A 16,863-nucleotide genomic window follows, 5' to 3' on the forward strand; every position below is an offset into this window, starting at 1 on the left:
TTAGTCATATAAAGTTGATGTGATCACTTATATTTCACACAAACTTCTACGGTACTATGAGTTCTCCTGTTACTGACTCAAGAGGTGTGCCCAGGGGAAGGTGTACCAGTTGTAGTTGCTCTGGGTATCAAGGTGGAACTGCTGGACTGAAGTGCATCATCTGCACACACCCACCAGGGAAGCATCAGAACATCACACCAGGATTTGCTGCCCAGACCTATGGTAGGTATTAAAGTGTTATAATCACTTGTTCTATAATGTTACCACTATAATTAATGTTACTACAGGTTCAAGCCAACCAAGCAATACCAGCGATGCTCATGGTGGATACAGTTATCAAAATGTATATCGGGTATGTATTGTAATATAACGCATAATTTATACTGTGGTGTTTACAGCCACCAGCAACGAGTCCATGCAGCGCACCGGACTGTAGTAATTCCTGCTACTATGATCCGAGTGTTGGAGAGTTTGACTACTGCAGTCCATCGTGTAGAGACAAGCACTTGCTGCCCAAGGAAAAAAAGAGTCTACAAGATGATCTCAAAGCCTTTGAATGTCAGGTGAAGTTACCTGTATCTGGTGGTGAAAAGCGTGGAATTGGAGCACACACAGCTGGTGGAGAGTCAGAGTATCAATCAACTCAAGCATCAGGAGGGAGGGATTCTTATAGTAGTGCTGTGTCATCAGGTAGCCAAGCAACTACAAGATCCTCCAGCTCAGGCAAAGCCCATAATATTTCCCCAAATGTTAGTGAGTGTCTTGTTACTACAGGAAGGCAGACGACAATCAAAGTGGTTTTTCAAAAGAGTCCATCAAGTGATATTGGCCTCATTGTCAGTGAAGAGATATACAGATGTGACACATTTTCTGGGGTATGCCATTACACTTTTGATCAGTCAATGTACATATTTTGTATAATGCAGCTGCTGGTGCTTGGATTTGAGTACAATACTAAAGCTGAATACCTGATTACTACGAATGAAGTACGTGTGCTGGATGTGATCACTTCATTGAATGACAAAAAAATCAGCCCGTTAACCTATAAAGAAGAAGCAACAAAGAATAGGTCATGTTCTCTGGAACTGAAAAGATGGATTTCACTTCCTCAACTGAAGCCACTTATGGACAAAGGTACTTTTGACATGCCTGAAATCAATTTATTGTTTTTGTTTTTTACAGCCGAATTCTCCAACCCAACAGCTCTTGTTGCTGTAATGAATCCAAAAGATTATCCCAATTGTTCCACTGAAAAAGGATTTGGACTGGGAGTCGCTGTAAGCCATGACTGTTGCACATACTTCTTCTGTATTGATCATTCGTTTCTTAACAGTCTCTTCTTAGTACCACCTCTGTGGTTTCTGTGACAGCAAACACACCAGCACGATTCAGCAGACTAGAGTATGGAGATGAGATAATAGCCTATGGGTTTGTGAAGAAGAACAAGCTAGAAATTGGGAAGGATGCATCGAGTCTGACGACCAACCTGGAAGAAGCTGCAAAAGATGGAAAAACACTTGTCCTAGTAGTTAAGAGACCAGTGATAATTAACTTGTAGATTAAGAATAACTGTGTCAAAGTGAAACTATATAATTATATGATTAGTAATAATTGTGTATAAAGAAGTCATTTGAATGTAATAACAAAACGTGGTAAATCATGAGCAGGGTTCTTCATCACTACAATGTCCCCATGTGTTGTATGATGAGTTCCATTCTGTCCTAATAACAGTTCGTTCAGTAGCAGCTTCTTCCCACCCTTGCAGTAGGAAAGAGGGGTGTTGGGAGATGTTGCGAAGTACTCCCCAGCACCATAGGCTTGGCCATTTCTCTTCTTTTGGTCATAGCCAGTAGTACAAATGCTGTCGATATTACTCTCTGCCGTTCCATGAAATGCAAGGCAAGTGTTTCTTTGGCTAGTGGGTAGAGACATCATTGCGCTCCTAAATTTATTGAATAAAGCACCTCCAGGCTTAGCGTGGTCGTTTTCTTTCATTGAGGCAACTTTGAGATTCGGGAATTTCTGGAGAAACTTTTGAACTTCTGGCATACTTGTAAGAGTCCTCGCTGCAAATTGAGTAGTAAAACAAAATTGTTAAGCCAGCTTAATTTATATACCATCTCTGTTGGGGGCGTCCTTCTGTGCATGGTCTAGACAACAGTAGTCATGGACTGTCCCTCCCTCTGTTTTCCTTCTGTTAGTGCATCCAGGTAGGCCACACTGATCTTCAACCTTATCAGCTGTAGCTGCAGGCACAGGCATCACAAGTCATAACTATTCTACATGCATGTATTATCAAGTATTCTAAAACAGCAGGAGTAACTTCTTGGTAAGAGTATACTAGGGACTTTCCCAGGGGAATTTTTCAGTGATTTTATCAAACCACACATAGTAGCCAAATAGTGGCCAGATAGCTGACAGGGACTCTCCCAGGGGAATTAAGTGTTAGAACCAATAAACAGGTGACCCAACAGTTAAAACCAATCCTAAAATAAAGGTGACACAACAGTCCACTCTTCACATACCGTAAATGCCTCTCCTCTTTCCCTCATCAGCATGGCTCTTCCCACAGTAGTCATAGGTGGCCCCAGTACTGCTGTCCACAAACTTGGGCTTCTGACAACCAGGGATGATGCACGATGAGCTGTCCTTGGGCCCAGCTTGAGATGCAGTGGTAGTTCCAGCAACTGGTGGAGGAGCTGTGAAAAACTGTAATCAAGGCTATAAAAATGCAATGAAAATTTACTTACCCACAAGCCCTTGTTGCAATCCAAGATTAGCATGTTTTCTCCCACAATAGTTCTCAAAAGGCCACGTATGTTTATTACAGCCAGGTAGTAGACAGTGTGTAACTCCTTTCACCACTTGCTGGTTCACCTCTGCATGCAGGTACATACACAATGTGAAACGTACAAGATGTTAGCTTACGTTGCCACAGAGCCTGTCTCCTCTGGTGCTCCATGGCATGAGTGATACCACAGCACTCATGCACCGTACCACTCTCATCAACATAGCATGCCTTTAGGCACTCAGCAATAGCACATGTGGCCCTTGATGTGGGTACAACAGGAGCCTGTACTGGAGTTGGTAGTGCTGCACCATCTTGGATATTCGCTGTAATAAGCATTAGCAAAACTACTAGATAGAGTTGAAGCTTACGTAATATTCCTCTCATCTTCCCCTCTTGGGCATGCGTCTTCCCACAGTAGTCATGGAGAACTCCAGTGCCACTGTCCATATACTTAGGCTGGAAACACTCGGGGATAATGCACAGGGAATTGTCCTGTGCGCCTTGTGGCACGGAGAACATACTTGAATCTATAGAGGGAGAAATAAATGGAATGGGTGAGTTTATAATTATAGGCGTATACTCACCTTGATAAAAGTTCTCTTCATATTGATTTCCATGCCCAAATTGATTATCTTCAAACATTCCCATACTTGCAGTCATCATATGAAAATGACAGTGTATGCTTTCCATGCCCGAATTCAAATCAAAGTCAACGGTCTGATTACAGTTGGGGAAGCCACACAATGATGATATTGGGAACGACTGAAAGTTCAGAGAAGATGCAGAAATTGGAAGAGCTACATGACTCTGATCCATAGAAGTGTCTCGGGTAGAAGTGTCTCCAGTAGAAGTGTCTCGGATAGAAGTGTCTCCTTGCTGTGATTGCATGGACTGGTCCAGCCTAGAGTGTCCTGCAGGACGACAGCCACATTGGGAGCACTTCCAATTGAGACCACTGCTAGGGGGAGTGTAGCCTCCACAGCTAGAGCAATTCTTGCACCTTCCTCTGGAGATTCCACGGGCATCATCCATCAAGTCTCTCTCTAGCTCTAGCTCTCTCGATCTCTCTCTTTCTTGCATGTATATGTAGATCTACTCTGTGTGAAGTCATGTCATACAATGCCAATGGGAAGCCCCCTCTTATGTAATGCATGCTATTAATTTTATTGGCATGTCTATTTATAGTCTCTAACCGTACCTTAACCTATTAACTCGATCAACTTTAGCTATCTAGCTCCTACGTCTACTATACTAAACAAAGTCTCTAAGATGAGCTCCATCACTGATTCCAGAGGTGTGCAGAGAGGCGGTTGCAATTGCCCTCAATGTGACTGTGGCCAGTATGATGGAGGAACTGAAGGAAGGAAATGCAATTACTGTGGTCACCCTCCTGGAAAGCATGTGAACATGATCACAGGCATTGCTTCTTTGGCACTAACAACTACTTCGTTCTTACCATCTAGCTCTTTCCATTCTACTATGGTTATGGATGATACCAAGTTCCCTAGTACCCAGAGTCAACCTTGTTTTGATCTCAACACGGGCGTAGATGTACAAGATGAGTACTGTCCACAACCTACTGACCACTCTGCACCCGATCAATCGACTATGTCGATGTCACCTCAAGGAGCTGTGCAACCACCACCGAGTCAATTTGATATTATGTCTTCCATATTACGAAGTCCCTTCAAGTGGCCACGACCAACTACTGCTCCCCCACCAGCATTACGTTCACCTGCACCTCGGCTAGCCCTAGCCCGTATGTTATTCTAATAATTTTATATAAAATAATGATTAAATTATATTCTTATGCTTACAGTTCCACTTGACCAGCAGTGTAAGCTCAGTGGATGCTCAAGGAGGAGATACACTGAACCAGGTGGTCGTGTACATGACTGTTGTGGGAGAACACATGCGACAGAGTATGCCAAACAAAATTGTAAAGTTCTCATGCTGTAACAGTACTTGTCATACTCTTTAGACATACTTCTATAGGTCAAATTACATCCGAGTTGCAATGCAAGACTCCTGGATGCTACAAACAGAGGTACCCAAATGGCCAAGGAGGACATTTTGATTACTGTGCCAAATATTGTCGTGACAGTGGAGGCAAACCACAAGGGTCAATGCTTGCTTCAGGTAAGAGCTACTAAATGTGTACATGTTATAATACTATAAATTTATAGCTTCAATGCCGGACATGGCTCTGACAGGCGGATATGGTATCTGTCAGTTCCCTCAGTGTGCAAGACCCAAGTACTGTGATCCTGCCAATGGGAGGGTGCATGACTTCTGTAGGAGATCCCATGCTTACCAAGCCAGAGTGCAAGGTACTTATTGCTGTGATGTAGACTTATTATTATGTAGCTCTGGGTATTTCCCAGGTGATTCCCCAAGTGATTCTCCAAAATGATAGTGGCCATTGTTATTAATGTGTCATGCTTTTGTTATTCATACTTCTCAGGAATCACCACTAGCACTGCTGTGAATATCAGAGTAGCCACTGCACAAGAGCTCTCCACAATTGCAGGGAAGTTCAAGCAGTCATGGGCTAGTGCAAAGGGGGCCTGTCCACCAGTTTCATTTGTCTACATCATCAGTAACTCACAACTCACACAAAGATGGACCACATACAGAAATGGGTTACAGAAGAAGGATGTTGAAGAGTACTACCATGGTACTAAACTGACATGCAACATTACAGCGACTTCAACTCTGTGCAACGATCAACATTGTGGTGCATGTGGTATCTCAAACACTGGACTGGATCGAAGATGCATTCAAAAGAACATCAAGTTTCAGAGGTTTGGTCATGGCTTTTACCTCGCTCCTAATTCATCAAAATGCCATGACTACACCCAAGGATGCTCCTCGTATAGAGCTATGCTGTTGTTTGATGTTTGTCCCGGAAATAAATCCAACCTCAAGAAAGACGATGCAAAATTAAAAGCACCACCTCAAGGATTTGATTCTGTTTATGGACGGAAAGGAGTCCGCTTGAACTATGAAGAAATAGTAGTGTACAACGCTGATGCTGCCCTTCCAAAATGTATTATTGTGTACCAAAAAGACGGTGTAGGGAAAATAGCAACAGGATAGCACTTTTCATTTTTTCAGTAGCATAGCGTAATACAGTAGAAGTTTTTTCTATACAAAAACATTGTGTGAGCTGTATTCTACATTGTCCTCCAAAATGCACTCATGCTAATAGCTAAGAGTTCATTAGTGACTGCATAAAGCACTGGTCACACCAGCCCTTCCCTGGGTTAGCTTGTCTCACTCGACACTTGGAGCACATCTTGCCACCAGCTATCGCTGGCATGGACTGAGTAGAAGGGCCCGGGGGCATAGATCCACCAGAATGGGAGAGAGGCAAACTATCATATGGTAGCATCGGAGGGCCTTGTCCTTGCATTTTAGGGTAGTAGCTCATGGCCCCACGTTTATCAGTAGAGGAAGGCCCACTGGAGATAGCAAATGATCCTGGTGGCTGTCTGTAAGCCCTCGGAGAGCTGCTGCCTTGTTGAGCTGCATGGTTAGAATAAGTAGCAAGATTATAAAAAATAAAACCCACACCTGTCTTCGTGGCAGCAACCTTCTGTTGGTGAAAGGATGATTGAAGTTCATTGAACTTCTTAGCACATGTCCTGCTACAGAAATCGTGGATCTTGTCACCTTCTCTTCGTTTTGGAAAAGTACATCCAGGACATTTACAAGTTCCATAAGTTACTAGCTGAAGAGGTTGTTCATGAGCATCATATCTTGGTTGGAACCCGGAGGCGCCCTGGGCCTGGGACATCATCTGACCAGACGTCACGGGTGCACCCGGTTGCTGAGGACGAGGCTTGCGTACTGCGAGTGAAACAAAGAACTACGTTAGAAAAACGTAGATAGCTGGTGATAGATTTACATACAGAAATGATATAGAAACACAGTATTCAGTCAGTGTAGCTGTTTGGATCCTCAGACTGGTACTTGTCGCACTCGTCTTTGCCACATTTACTGCAAGCTCCCAGTGCTATGATCCTGACATGCTCTACTGGTGTATGATTGCAGTACTCACAATGCAACGGTCCAGGCAGTGTGGCCGCGGGTGAAGTACGGTACTCTTCACACTCACAAGTGTTGCATTTGCCTCGCTGAACACCTTGGATGTCCTTCATTATTCTGTCAGTATAACATGGATAGTAGAAAGAGTATAAGAATATCGAGAACAAGTGATTACATGTACGTACGTATAATTATAGTGGCTTCAAGGGAATCCCGAGGGGAATCCCAGAGGAGGTACGACGTGTCAAAGGAACGTTTTAGACACACTTAGGTCAAAGTTCGGAATGTGTGTGTTAAAGACACGCGGATGTCGTACCACCTCTGGGGGAATCCCCCAAAAGATAGTACACACCTTCTTTTTAGAGGGATCATATCCAAGTGTAATTACATCAAAAAATCACTAAAATCACTAAAATCATTTTGCAATCTTTTCCACACCATCTAACTCATACACAACAATAAACTGAGGCATAACAGCAGCTACATCAAACACCACTATCTCATCATAGTTCAGAGAGCCTCCAGCAACACCATGCACTGAATTGTATTCTTCTGGAGGACCAGTGAGAGTCGTGCTGTCTTGATGAATCTCGTACTTTGCACCACACGCCACCAAACACAGCAACTGAGTACGTACTTTATGGAGCGGATTGCCTTGAGTGTAGTCGTGACATTTTGAAGAATTAGGAGCGAGGTAGATTCCTTTACCAAATCGCTGAAATCGAGGAATATTGCTACCAATACGATGGGAATCAAATCCATTGGAAGATATTCCACATATTCCACAGTTTGTGTCTTGACAACAATCATCACGCTCTAGTAAATTGCACGTTAGTTTAGTTCCAGATCGGAGTTTGTAGCCTTCTGGTCGCCTTGCTTGATTCGATCACTGTACTCGTGAAATGATTTTGTCAGCTGCTTGTTCTGTACAGCATATATCGCCAATGGCACGGGAGGGGTGGGACATTTGGGAGTGATTTTCACCCATTCTTTCTTGAAGTGCTCCAATATGTCTTTGTGCGTTTGTTGCTCTGAGTCTAGTCGCTTGAGCATGCTTGACTCTTGAACTACCGCAGAAGATTAGTAAAATACCGTAACTTCCAAACACTTACCTGTTCCCTTTCTTTGTGCTTGGTAGCACTCTGTACAGAGCTTGAAAGGATGGTTTCTTTCCTTCTCCCCACACTCATAACACAGCTTGTGGTCTAGTTTACAGGACCTGCACAGAAAGTCTCCTTGAAGGCGAGGATGGGAGTCACATTGAAAGCACAGTTTGTCCTCAGCCATCTTGTGTGTGTACTATTGTGTGTAGGGGAATTCCCAGGGGAACTCCCATTACATAACTTGCAAAACACCACACTAGCACTGCAAATAATAAACTAGTTCTAGCTAGCTAAAGCTGCAAGCTCAATTAACTTTTGCAATGGCAACAAGATCACTCACTGGTAAGCTGGTTAAACAATAGCCTCGGTCCCAGGCCGATTTTTTTTTAATAGAACGAAGTTGAAAAATACGGCCTGGTATTGATTGTATCTGGGCATGGCAGGAACCGGTGTCATAGGATAGAACCTCCGGGCGACAGTTTCTCCCCCGGAGCCTGCGGTCTTAGGACAATGCCTCCCCCCCCGGTGGTTTTGTCCTAGGACAGAATCCCCGCCCCCAGGATATATCATCCGGGTACATGTACCCTGTCAAAACCTGTCAAGGCTATAGTATAAGCGTATGTGCGAGTGCATGAGAAATGTATAGACTGTTAGCAATCAGAATGCCTACTCAACAAGAGTATGAGGACATACTGCTGTACAAGACTGCTGCCAGCAATGCTGGCCAGAAGAAATACAGAGACGGGCTTTCCACTAATGACAAGAGAAGTATAAGAGACAAAGTTCAAAGATATGCTCTGCAGCAACAATGCTTATACCTGCCTGAGAAGGACAGCACTGGCATGCATAGAATGAGAAGAGTTGTGGTGAAGCAAGAGGAGAAAAGCAGGATACTAAACATGTGCCACGATGGACTGGATGGAATGCATTTTGGGAGAGACAAGACCTATGGAAAGGTATATTTATCATCATATCTTATAAAGTATAATTATATCTGTTTCATGCATGTAGGTTGCTCAGGATTTCTACTGGAAAGGCCTACATGCTGACGTCATACAGCTCTGCAAGCACTGCGACAAATGCCAACGAACGAATCACCAACTGCAGAAGCCCAGAGCAGAACTACATCCCATCCCTGTGACAAAGGTCTGGTACAGAGTTGGTATTGACTTAGTAGGACCTCTACCTGAAACAAGCTCTGGAAACAAGTACATTATCACGCTCTCAGACTATTTCTAAGTGGCCTGAGGCTGCCCCACTCCCATCAAAATCAGCAGAAGGTGTAGCAAAATTTCTGTTTGACACATTTTGCAGGCATGGGTGGCCAAAAGTGATTCAATCAGACCAAGGAAGAGAGTTTGTCAACGAAATCAACACCCGACTTTTTCAGTTGACTGACATACAGCACTGCGTATCAAGTGCTTACCACCCACAAACAAATGGCCTTGATGAACGCTTCAACCAGACTCTAGTGAATACTCTCAAGAAGGTAATCGATTCTAGTACTGATGACTGGGATCAGCATCTCTCTGCTGCTCTTTATGCCTATCGCATATCAAAACAGGTAAAATTTTAATTATTATATCATGCATGCTTTTATTTTTTGATTGTAGGCGTCATCAAAGTACACACCCTTTTTCTTAATGTTCAATCGCCACCCGCGGAAAGCTGTTACTTTTGATATAGATCAACGAGATGGTGCCGACGCTATAGAAGATAGAGGAGATGCTGACCAATTGAGTGGAGAGGAGACAGAAAATGAAGAAGACGGAGAAGACATGGATGGAATTCTCCGAAGGTTGATGGAAATTCGTGATCGCTGTCACCTCAATGCCAAGGAGAACATTGCTGCTGCACAGCAAAAACAGAAGCAGCAGTATGACAACAAGCATAACTCTTTGAAGGTATTATTTTATATAGCAAACTTTAGCTTAATTTTTGCCATTTTTGTCGTAGAGTTATCCAGTTGGCAGCAGTGTCATGCTAAAGAATATGGCCAATTCTCATCGAATGGGAGGGAGAGTGGACTGCACCTGGAAAGGTCCATATAACGCTTTCCCCAAGTACTGAGCTCCAGATAGCACAAGTGTATAGCCCATTAATTCAATGCAATGGGCTGTTGATTTCTGTGGTGGCTCTCCAGCAGCAAGAGGGTGCTAACAACTGCGGACTATTTAGCATTGCTGCTGCAATCACGCTGCTATGAACGATAATGTGGATTCTCTAGTGTTTGATGAGGCCAAAATGAGAGCACATCTCATTAAGTGCTTTGAGAAGGGCAAACTCTCACGGTTCCCTCGCACAAAGAAAGCGATGCCCAAAAGACCAACACCACAAACCATTGCCATTACAATAATTATACTGCATGTGCAAGAGACCGGACTCTTTTGAGGATATGGTCATGTGTGACAAATTTAGTGAGTAGTATCACTATCGCTGTGCCAAAATTCGCAATGAACCAGTAGGTAATTGGTTTTGTTCTGGTTGTATCACTTTATGATTTGTGCACTTTTGGTTATATTTATTGTACTTCTTTCTCTTGCATTGTTGTATTTATTGAGTATTGAGATCTATAACATAATAGATACAGCATCTATTGCATCTAGTCTATGGCTGTTTACTTCGTATATAGCCTAGACTAGTCTCTTCTCAGATTACCTGTGGACTGACTTTCACCTGCACCGCAGAATGGGGGAGCTCTGGTCCTGGGGTAGGAGCTTTTGTCCTAGGACAGAAACTCCGGGGGGAGGAAATATCCTAAGGACGGAACCCCCCCCGGAGCTACTGTCCTGGGGGAGGCCGTGTCCTGTGACACCGGAAACAAAAGCAGTGATTCTTTACATTTTGTTTCCTGCTTTTTTTCTGTAATACTAAAGGTGTACGTAGAGGCATTTTACTCCCGTAAAAGTTACAGTAATTTAGCTCCGTGTCATGTTCTCAATTTATAGCTAGCTAGCTATGGCATGCAACTCGTTGTCTTGTTTGAAGCAAGATGGCCTCACTCTCATGGCAGAACAGGCCCAGGCTCTCAAGCTCCTGTTTGAGGGAAGGGACGTGTTTATCTGGTTCCCAACGGGGTATGGCAAGTCTCTCTGCTATATCAGTTGCTACCCTTTTTAATGGACTACAAGCTAGGTAGGACCAAGGCTCCTCCTGTTGACAAAAGTGTTCTTCTTGTTAATTGTCTCTCCCCTTGTATCTCTCATCATGAGACTCATGATTGACCAGATCAGAAGTCTAAACAATAGAGGTGTTTCTGCTGCCATCCTCAGTAGCAATAAAGGAATCGACAAAGATTTGGTTGCCACTGCCAAAGAAGTGTCTTTTGGGAAGTATTTCCTGCTGTATACTGCCCCAGAGGCTGTTGTTGAAGACCACTGTTGGAGATTAATTTTTTGTTGTACCACCAGTCAATTTGTTTTATGTTTTATGTATTAAAAAAACCACGCCCAGATCACGCCCAAATACAATCAATACCAGGCCTAGTAGGCGACCTAGCGTTCAATTGGAGACCGATCGGCCGGGGGTCGAGGCTAGTTAAACAACTGCCTGCTGCTGCTATTATGTTTTGTTTGCATATTAGCTTGCTGCCTAGGCCTTTTTATATAAAATCATCATGAGCTGAAACCTTGACAACTAGACCATTCACCATGCATCCCTTTTGCCCAGGTACAGTATGCAGGTACCCAGGCTGCTCCAAGCCAGGATACAAGGAGCCCAGTGGCTACACACACAACTTCTGTGGACGAACACATGCTGAGATGTACAGGTCAATTTCTCTCACTTCCCCCACCTCGGCATTCTCATACTCAAGTAAGTTTGCAAAACAATGATTTTCTATTACTTTTACTTATTGTGTCTTCTCTTGCAGGACCGGCTAAGTCAGCACAAACAACAAAAAGTGCTCTGAAGCCATTGAAGGCATTTCAAAAATATGTGTCACCGTCGTCAAACGAGATAAAGTTCTACAATAGTTATGACCCCTTCTACGAGTTTACAAACTTTTATCCAACATTTATGACAATTAATGGAAGTTCTTGGCCTTCTTCTGAACACTACTTTCAAGCTCAGAAATTTGTCGGTACTCCATATGTAGAGAAAATAAGAAAAATGTCTTCGGCTAGAGAAACGTTCCAGTTTTCGAGGAACCCAGCTGTATCTCGATGGCGAAGGTCGGATTGGGACCAAGTGAAAGATAACATCATGCTGAAAGCTCTGAGATGCAAGTTTGGGCAATCAGACAGACTGCGTTCTCTTCTTCTTGGCACAGGAGACAAGAAACTCATTGAGCACACAGAGAATGATTCCTACTGGGGAGACGGTGGAGGGAAAGGAAAAGGCTTGAACAAACTCGGCGAACTGCTCATGAAAGTACGAAGAGAGCTCAAAGAAATGTACAAGACAAAAAGTGGCAGCCCTCTGAAGAAAAGAAGCAGCTCGTTTTCATTTAATAGTACAACATCAAAACCTAAGTACATTGATGATATGGATATCTCTCTGAGCTCTTCAGGGCACAATCCTCTATTATTATCTCGTCACTTGTCTGGATCACTAAGCTCTTTGCACACACCAAGCAGCACCCCCAAAGTAAGATGCTCATCTCCTTCACTGGCACGCAGTCCTCTCGGTTTCACTCCTCGCACACAACCCACAAATGATACAAGCTATTTGTATACAAAACACAGCACTGCTACCTACACTCCTACTCCATCACAATGGAAAACAACTTCTCAATCTACTGTGACAAAGCGACCTAAGGGAAATGATTCCAGTCAAGTGGCTTTTCTCTTTACTTCTTCACATAAACATACTAAACATTTTAGAGTTTGAACAATTGTAATTTATTTACACGCTACCATACTTCCCCTACCAAAATATGGAATGTCAAATTATTATTATTATTATGTCAATTATAATAATTATTGTTTATATTTTTCCACCAAACTTGTAATACTGTTTATACAAAGAAGTAGTTGTTTGGTGAATGCATTGTAGACTAACCATTCTTTGCTGCCTCGATGATGGGTTTGGTCTGTTTGAGTGTACGAACATCAGCATCAATCAGCTGCATCTGCCATTGTAATGTGTGTGTGTGTGTATGTGAAAGAATCAGTATAATAATTATGTTAGGAATATCAGTAAGCCCCTCAACAAAAGAAACAACACCTGAATGCTGAAGGCTAAAACAATAACAATCTTTCGATCATACTGACAACTCACCTATCTTGTTGAATCTAACGGCAAGGTCAAAGGGCGAATCTCCGGCCATGTTAGTGACGAGCACGTTGCAGTTATGTTGCAGAAGCTTGTTGATGGTGAAGGTCTTACCAGGAGGGCAGTACTGACAGGCATAGTGCAGGGGAGTGTTCCATTCACGATTGGCTATTTCTGCCTATAGAGAGAGATTAGTGTTAATTGACACTAATCAGTATTCCCATGACACTATCAAGGACCCCTACACCACCATAAGGGTACATGTACCACTACACCACCATAAGGGTATGTACCCCTACACCACCATAAGGGTACCACACTGTCATTGCAAGTAGAATGTATGAAATCACTTGAGATAAGTTTTGGATCATCTCAGAAGTTCTGTACGTATGTCTTCCATCCACACTTACCAGAGCTCCGTTAGCCAGTAGTAGGTCAACAATGTCTGAGCGATTGTGCCAGGCAGCAAAGTGGAGGGCAGTGTTCCTAATAGTAACAGGGAGGAATGAACATTAAAAGCCAATCATTAATTTGTCGTTATGAGGTAGGGACACAATTAAAAGTTGGCAATATCTCGAATTGGTAGTATCAGTTTATGGCGCTCTAACACGGCAGTCACTATAAGAGGTGTGTGTAGTGTTGTATGCTATGCGTACATAACTGGCAGCTAGCACACAACTAAACACTGGCTTAGGCTCACACTGGTATACTATACACATTGGCTTAGGCTCACACTGGTATACTATACACATTGGCTTAGGCTCACACTGGTATACTATACACATTGGCTTAGGGCTCACACTGGTATACTATACACATTGGCTTAGGCTCACACTGGTATACTATACACATTGGCTTAGGCTCACACTGGCAGTAAAAACATGCATTACGAACAATAGCTAATAATTTTATCCACTTAGCAACTCATAATAATACTAAAATTAGCACACAAAACAAATAGGAGTGTTGATTGAAGGCAGAGGACATACCCTTGATTGTCCATGGTGAACAGCTCTGCAGAATACTGCAGGAGAGTGTATACCACGTCCTTGTGTCCATGCAGTACAGCTAGCATGAGTGCAGTGGAGCCAGTGTCATCACAATAGTCCACATTGATGCTAGAGGACTGCTTCTTGTTCTGGATCACCAGAGGAGGGGGGGAGTCAGAGAGACCATCACTCAACTTGTCAGAGGAGAGTAGTTTCTGGAGCTTGGACTGTCCCTTGAGCAGTTGCTGCAGGACAAATATTGATGCATTACATTGTACATGGGGTGGCTTTTCCTAACACAGTGATGGAATTGGTTTTACAGTTTTGCAGGTGATAGATACATCACTTATACAGGTGCATTTAGTTAGCAGTTAAAATAAGCAGTGAGAGTGTCTTGCAAATGAGCCACTGTTGTTTCAGTGTACATCGATCTACCATTTCAGACAAATATAAAAATTATTACAATCGCTACTTTAAATTTTATGGTAGGACAGTGATTAGGCAGTTTTGCTGTTTGATAATTACACCAGTGACATTTACTATATCCAACACACACTGACAAATGTAGATCTAGCTTTATAGTATAGTCATGCAACTTGCTAGAGTATTAGTCTGTGGCCCAGTGCAGTGTGGGTAGAGTATTTTTAGATAGTTTATTGCTAGCTATTCCACTCACCTCCACTTTACTATTGTTTCCAGCTGAAGCTGCCTCTAACAGTTGTGTTTCTTTCCCCATGATTGATAGTATAAAATCTGCTCTAAATCAAGAAGGGCGTGACCATCCATCAGATTATTAGCCTCGATTTTATTCTTTCTTGCGGCCTGGAATGGAGGCTCTTTGTCATCATCTAAGGGATTTCCCCTCAAAAAGCCCCCCTACAAGTCAGTTTTCTTTTCGCTGCGTTTTCTTTTTTGCTGTACAGCTACAGAACATTAACAGAAAACTAAAATGGAACATGTGGAAGCATTTAAGCAGAAAGTACAGGAGCTAGGAATAATTGGATACTTTAAGTCTCTGATTGCCTCTGATCCAGGAGTATGTGTGCAGTGCCACTCTCCCTGTGACTCTGAATTTTGCTCTCCACACTGTGAAATGAAGTATTGGGATGAGTTCAACCATCAGTACACCTACCATTCAGGTATAATGACCTGGGACTCCATTTGGTGCAGTACTAGTCTATTTATCTATTTAATCTACTTGCAGGGGAGACTCCACTGTGCAAATTTCCCAGATGTTTCAAGACTTGCTACGTTGAGAATTACGGTCGTGTTCATGACTATTGTAGCAAATCTCATGCTGGAGAGCACCAAAAGATGAAAGAAGTAACTCAAAGACAGCAACACACTTCCAGAAACCAGAGGGGCAAGGGTAACTCGTGGCCGTGGAGAGGGGGCCATCAACTAGGAGGCAGAGGTGGGGCCAGAGGTGGAGGTGGAGCAGGGAAATCTCAAGCTGGGCGATATCAGCAAGGTATGTAGCTACTTTATTGTTTTAGTCACTTTTTCTGCTCCATAATTATATAGGGCATACTCGAGGAGGTACCAACTATTCTCACTGCTCGGATAGTGGAGGTGGAGGTGGAGCAGGGATGTCTCAAGCCGGGCAATATCAGCAAGGTATGTAGCTACTTTATTGTTTGTAGTCACTTTTTTCTGCTCCATATATAGGGCATACTCGAGGAGGTACCAACTATTCTCACTGCTCGGATAGTCATGGAACAATCTATTTCTATAATCGTGGCGAACCATACTACGAGTTTACTAACTTCTTCCCTGGTGCTGCATTCAGTCTCGATGACAGTGAATGGCCTACTACTGAGCACTATTTCCAAGCCCAGAAATTCGTTGGTACACCTTACGTCCACAAGATTCGGAATGCCTTCGGGCCACGAGATGCTTTCGAATTGTCCCGCAATCCAGCTATCTCTCGTTGGAGGAGGAGCGATTGGGAAGATGTCAAGAAGGATGTGATGAGAAAGGCTCTTTTCGCTAAATTTACGTCCCACCCAATTTTGAAAAAGATGCTTCTTGACACTGGTAAAAGAGAACTTGTTGAACGATCTCCATACGATAGCTACTGGGGAGACGGTGGTGATGGTACAGGAGAGAACCATCTTGGAATAATTCTCATGGAACTGAGGGCAAAGCTGCAAGGTGGTCAGTACAATGATATAGAACGAGATGGTGGTATGCAAGCAACTCAGAGAGGAACGATTGTTTCACAATCCAGTCAGACCTTTGTCTCGACATGTAGTGGACCCCCAGCCCGTTGCGGCATTCCAACAAGTAGCGAATTAGAGCGGCCTCCACTACGTATACATGGCACTTCAAGCACCAAACATGAGACAACACCAATGGATACGAATGATGTTGAGAAACGAAATAATTCGAGCAACACAAAAGATCTGATAACCTTCTCACAGGATTCTACACTCTTTGCTAATAGTGGTGATGCTGTTAGCATTGCAACTCAAACTGATTCTGATTCTGAAAAACAAGCACTAGATGCTGATATAATGGACACTAACTAGAACACGTACTAATGTTAGTCCGTAGCTAGCTGTGTGTGTTGTGTGTCTCTTGAGTGCACTATACATTTTAATATACAGTACAGTGTTGTTTCTGCAATGTTTATTAATGCTGATTGAGCAATGCGCAAACATTAAAAATTTGGGGAATATCCCAACCTAATTCTGAGCTAGATCTAGCTGGCTTG

General features: G+C 43.1%; 7 protein-coding genes across 15 annotated transcripts in view; 4 read left to right on the top strand and 3 right to left on the bottom strand.

Annotated features, from left to right (window-relative positions):
- On the top strand, window positions 1-1,625 carry LOC135346157 (uncharacterized). 3 transcript variants are annotated; one of them, XM_064543684.1, is made up of 7 exons: window positions 1-222; window positions 288-352; window positions 399-718; window positions 770-875; window positions 927-1,134; window positions 1,183-1,277; window positions 1,334-1,625. In XM_064543684.1, exons 1-7 carry the CDS (start codon window positions 57-59, stop codon window positions 1,556-1,558), a joined length of 1,185 nt encoding a protein of 394 aa, XP_064399754.1. In that variant the 5' UTR covers window positions 1-56; the 3' UTR covers window positions 1,559-1,625. The 3 variants fall into 3 exon arrangements, with proteins under 3 accessions (XP_064399754.1, XP_064399753.1, XP_064399755.1); XM_064543683.1 differs by having other exon boundaries at window positions 2-222; window positions 399-723; window positions 775-875; XM_064543685.1 differs by having other exon boundaries at window positions 2-222; window positions 288-343; window positions 399-723; window positions 775-875.
- LOC135346152 (uncharacterized) overlaps window positions 1-6,006 on the top strand; it is a 21,232-nt gene extending 15,226 nt beyond the window's left edge. The window contains exons 1-5 of one of the 2 annotated variants that reach the window (XM_064543672.1): window positions 3,978-4,550; window positions 4,611-4,730; window positions 4,787-4,930; window positions 4,978-5,121; window positions 5,256-6,006. In XM_064543672.1, coding sequence (XP_064399742.1) covers window positions 4,061-4,550; window positions 4,611-4,730; window positions 4,787-4,930; window positions 4,978-5,121; window positions 5,256-5,890 — 1,533 coding nt within the window. In that variant the 5' untranslated portion in view covers window positions 3,978-4,060 and the 3' untranslated portion in view covers window positions 5,891-6,006. Of the gene's footprint in view, window positions 1-3,977; window positions 4,551-4,610; window positions 4,731-4,786; window positions 4,931-4,977; window positions 5,122-5,255 lie in introns of those variants that run through there. The other variant, XM_064543673.1, reaches the window with a different exon arrangement.
- The window catches only part of LOC135346153 (uncharacterized), a 37,989-nt gene extending 21,208 nt beyond the window's left edge, over window positions 1-16,781 (top strand). The window contains exons 3-5 of one of the 2 annotated variants that reach the window (XM_064543674.1): window positions 15,556-15,618; window positions 15,672-15,764; window positions 15,816-16,781. In XM_064543674.1, coding sequence (XP_064399744.1) covers window positions 15,556-15,618; window positions 15,672-15,764; window positions 15,816-16,678 — 1,019 coding nt within the window. In that variant the 3' untranslated portion in view covers window positions 16,679-16,781. The remainder of the gene's footprint in view (window positions 1-15,555; window positions 15,619-15,671; window positions 15,765-15,815) is intronic. The other variant, XM_064543676.1, reaches the window with a different exon arrangement.
- Window positions 1,524-3,897, bottom strand: LOC135346150 (uncharacterized). 2 transcript variants are annotated; one of them, XM_064543670.1, is made up of 7 exons: window positions 3,376-3,897; window positions 3,160-3,318; window positions 2,929-3,114; window positions 2,751-2,879; window positions 2,526-2,696; window positions 2,118-2,246; window positions 1,524-2,066 (listed from the first exon to the last, which is right to left on the bottom strand). In XM_064543670.1, exons 1-7 carry the CDS (start codon window positions 3,869-3,871, stop codon window positions 1,627-1,629), a joined length of 1,710 nt encoding a protein of 569 aa, XP_064399740.1. In that variant the 5' UTR covers window positions 3,872-3,897; the 3' UTR covers window positions 1,524-1,626. The 2 variants fall into 2 exon arrangements, with proteins under 2 accessions (XP_064399740.1, XP_064399738.1); XM_064543668.1 differs by having other exon boundaries at window positions 2,526-2,699.
- Window positions 5,957-8,297, bottom strand: LOC135346165 (uncharacterized). Of its 2 annotated transcripts, XM_064543701.1 has the most exons (4): window positions 7,954-8,297; window positions 6,855-7,908; window positions 6,368-6,643; window positions 5,957-6,319 (listed from the first exon to the last, which is right to left on the bottom strand). In XM_064543701.1, the coding sequence occupies exons 2-4, from the start codon at window positions 6,952-6,954 to the stop codon at window positions 6,003-6,005; spliced, it is 693 nt and encodes a 230-aa protein (XP_064399771.1). In that variant the 5' UTR covers window positions 6,955-7,908; window positions 7,954-8,297; the 3' UTR covers window positions 5,957-6,002. The 2 variants fall into 2 exon arrangements, with proteins under 2 accessions (XP_064399771.1, XP_064399770.1); XM_064543700.1 differs by having other exon boundaries at window positions 6,855-8,297.
- On the top strand, window positions 8,237-12,825 carry LOC135346159 (uncharacterized). 2 transcript variants are annotated; one of them, XM_064543691.1, is made up of 3 exons: window positions 8,237-8,286; window positions 11,614-11,757; window positions 11,816-12,825. In XM_064543691.1, the coding sequence occupies exons 1-3, from the start codon at window positions 8,265-8,267 to the stop codon at window positions 12,772-12,774; spliced, it is 1,125 nt and encodes a 374-aa protein (XP_064399761.1). In that variant the 5' UTR covers window positions 8,237-8,264; the 3' UTR covers window positions 12,775-12,825. The 2 variants fall into 2 exon arrangements, with proteins under 2 accessions (XP_064399761.1, XP_064399762.1); XM_064543692.1 differs by having other exon boundaries at window positions 11,620-11,757.
- On the bottom strand, window positions 12,971-14,918 carry LOC135346166 (ankyrin repeat and sterile alpha motif domain-containing protein 1B-like). 2 transcript variants are annotated; one of them, XM_064543703.1, is made up of 5 exons: window positions 14,824-14,918; window positions 14,148-14,392; window positions 13,569-13,644; window positions 13,165-13,336; window positions 12,971-13,015 (listed from the first exon to the last, which is right to left on the bottom strand). In XM_064543703.1, the coding sequence occupies exons 1-5, from the start codon at window positions 14,881-14,883 to the stop codon at window positions 13,002-13,004; spliced, it is 567 nt and encodes a 188-aa protein (XP_064399773.1). In that variant the 5' UTR covers window positions 14,884-14,918; the 3' UTR covers window positions 12,971-13,001. The 2 variants fall into 2 exon arrangements, with proteins under 2 accessions (XP_064399773.1, XP_064399772.1); XM_064543702.1 differs by lacking the exon at window positions 12,971-13,015 and having other exon boundaries at window positions 13,042-13,336.
- Window positions 16,782-16,863: the final 82 nt, after the last annotated feature.

Source organism: Halichondria panicea, chromosome 13 (genome assembly GCF_963675165.1).
Source record: "Halichondria panicea chromosome 13, odHalPani1.1, whole genome shotgun sequence".
NCBI classification, from domain to species: Eukaryota; Metazoa; Porifera; class Demospongiae; order Suberitida; family Halichondriidae; genus Halichondria; species Halichondria panicea.

Bases quoted from the DNA above. Each gene is read 5' to 3' on its own strand.
- LOC135346157 (XM_064543684.1), top strand. From the start codon at position 57: ATGAGTTCTCCTGTTACTGACTCAAGAGGTGTGCCCAGGGGAAGGTGT. The intron at 1,135-1,182 runs GTACTTTTGACA...TGTTTTTTACAG, and splicing joins GAAGCCACTTATGGACAAAG to CCGAATTCTCCAACCCAACA. The intron at 1,278-1,333 runs GTAAGCCATGAC...GTTTCTTAACAG, and splicing joins GATTTGGACTGGGAGTCGCT to TCTCTTCTTAGTACCACCTC.
- LOC135346150 (XM_064543668.1), bottom strand. From the start codon at position 3,871: ATGCAAGAAAGAGAGAGATCGAGAGAGCTAGAGCTAGAGAGAGACTTG. The intron at 2,880-2,928 runs GTAAGCTAACAT...ACCTGCATGCAG, and splicing joins GAGACAGGCTCTGTGGCAAC to AGGTGAACCAGCAAGTGGTG. The intron at 2,067-2,117 runs GTATATAAATTA...CTCAATTTGCAG, and splicing joins GGACGCCCCCAACAGAGATG to CGAGGACTCTTACAAGTATG.
- LOC135346165 (XM_064543701.1), bottom strand. From the start codon at position 6,954: ATGAAGGACATCCAAGGTGTTCAGCGAGGCAAATGCAACACTTGTGAG. The intron at 6,644-6,854 runs GTGAGTACTGCA...TTTCACTCGCAG, and splicing joins ACTGCCTGGACCGTTGCATT to TACGCAAGCCTCGTCCTCAG. The intron at 6,320-6,367 runs GTGTGGGTTTTA...CTAACCATGCAG, and splicing joins GGTTGCTGCCACGAAGACAG to CTCAACAAGGCAGCAGCTCT.
- LOC135346159 (XM_064543691.1), top strand. From the start codon at position 8,265: ATGGCAACAAGATCACTCACTG. The intron at 8,287-11,613 runs GTAAGCTGGTTA...CCTTTTGCCCAG, and splicing joins GGCAACAAGATCACTCACTG to GTACAGTATGCAGGTACCCA. The intron at 11,758-11,815 runs GTAAGTTTGCAA...CTTCTCTTGCAG, and splicing joins CTCGGCATTCTCATACTCAA to GACCGGCTAAGTCAGCACAA.
- LOC135346166 (XM_064543702.1), bottom strand. From the start codon at position 14,883: ATGGGGAAAGAAACACAACTGTTAGAGGCAGCTTCAGCTGGAAACAAT. The intron at 13,645-14,147 runs GTATGTCCTCTG...TGTTACTATTAG, and splicing joins TTCACCATGGACAATCAAGG to GAACACTGCCCTCCACTTTG. The intron at 13,337-13,568 runs GTAAGTGTGGAT...CTCTCTCTATAG, and splicing joins TACTGGCTAACGGAGCTCTG to GCAGAAATAGCCAATCGTGA.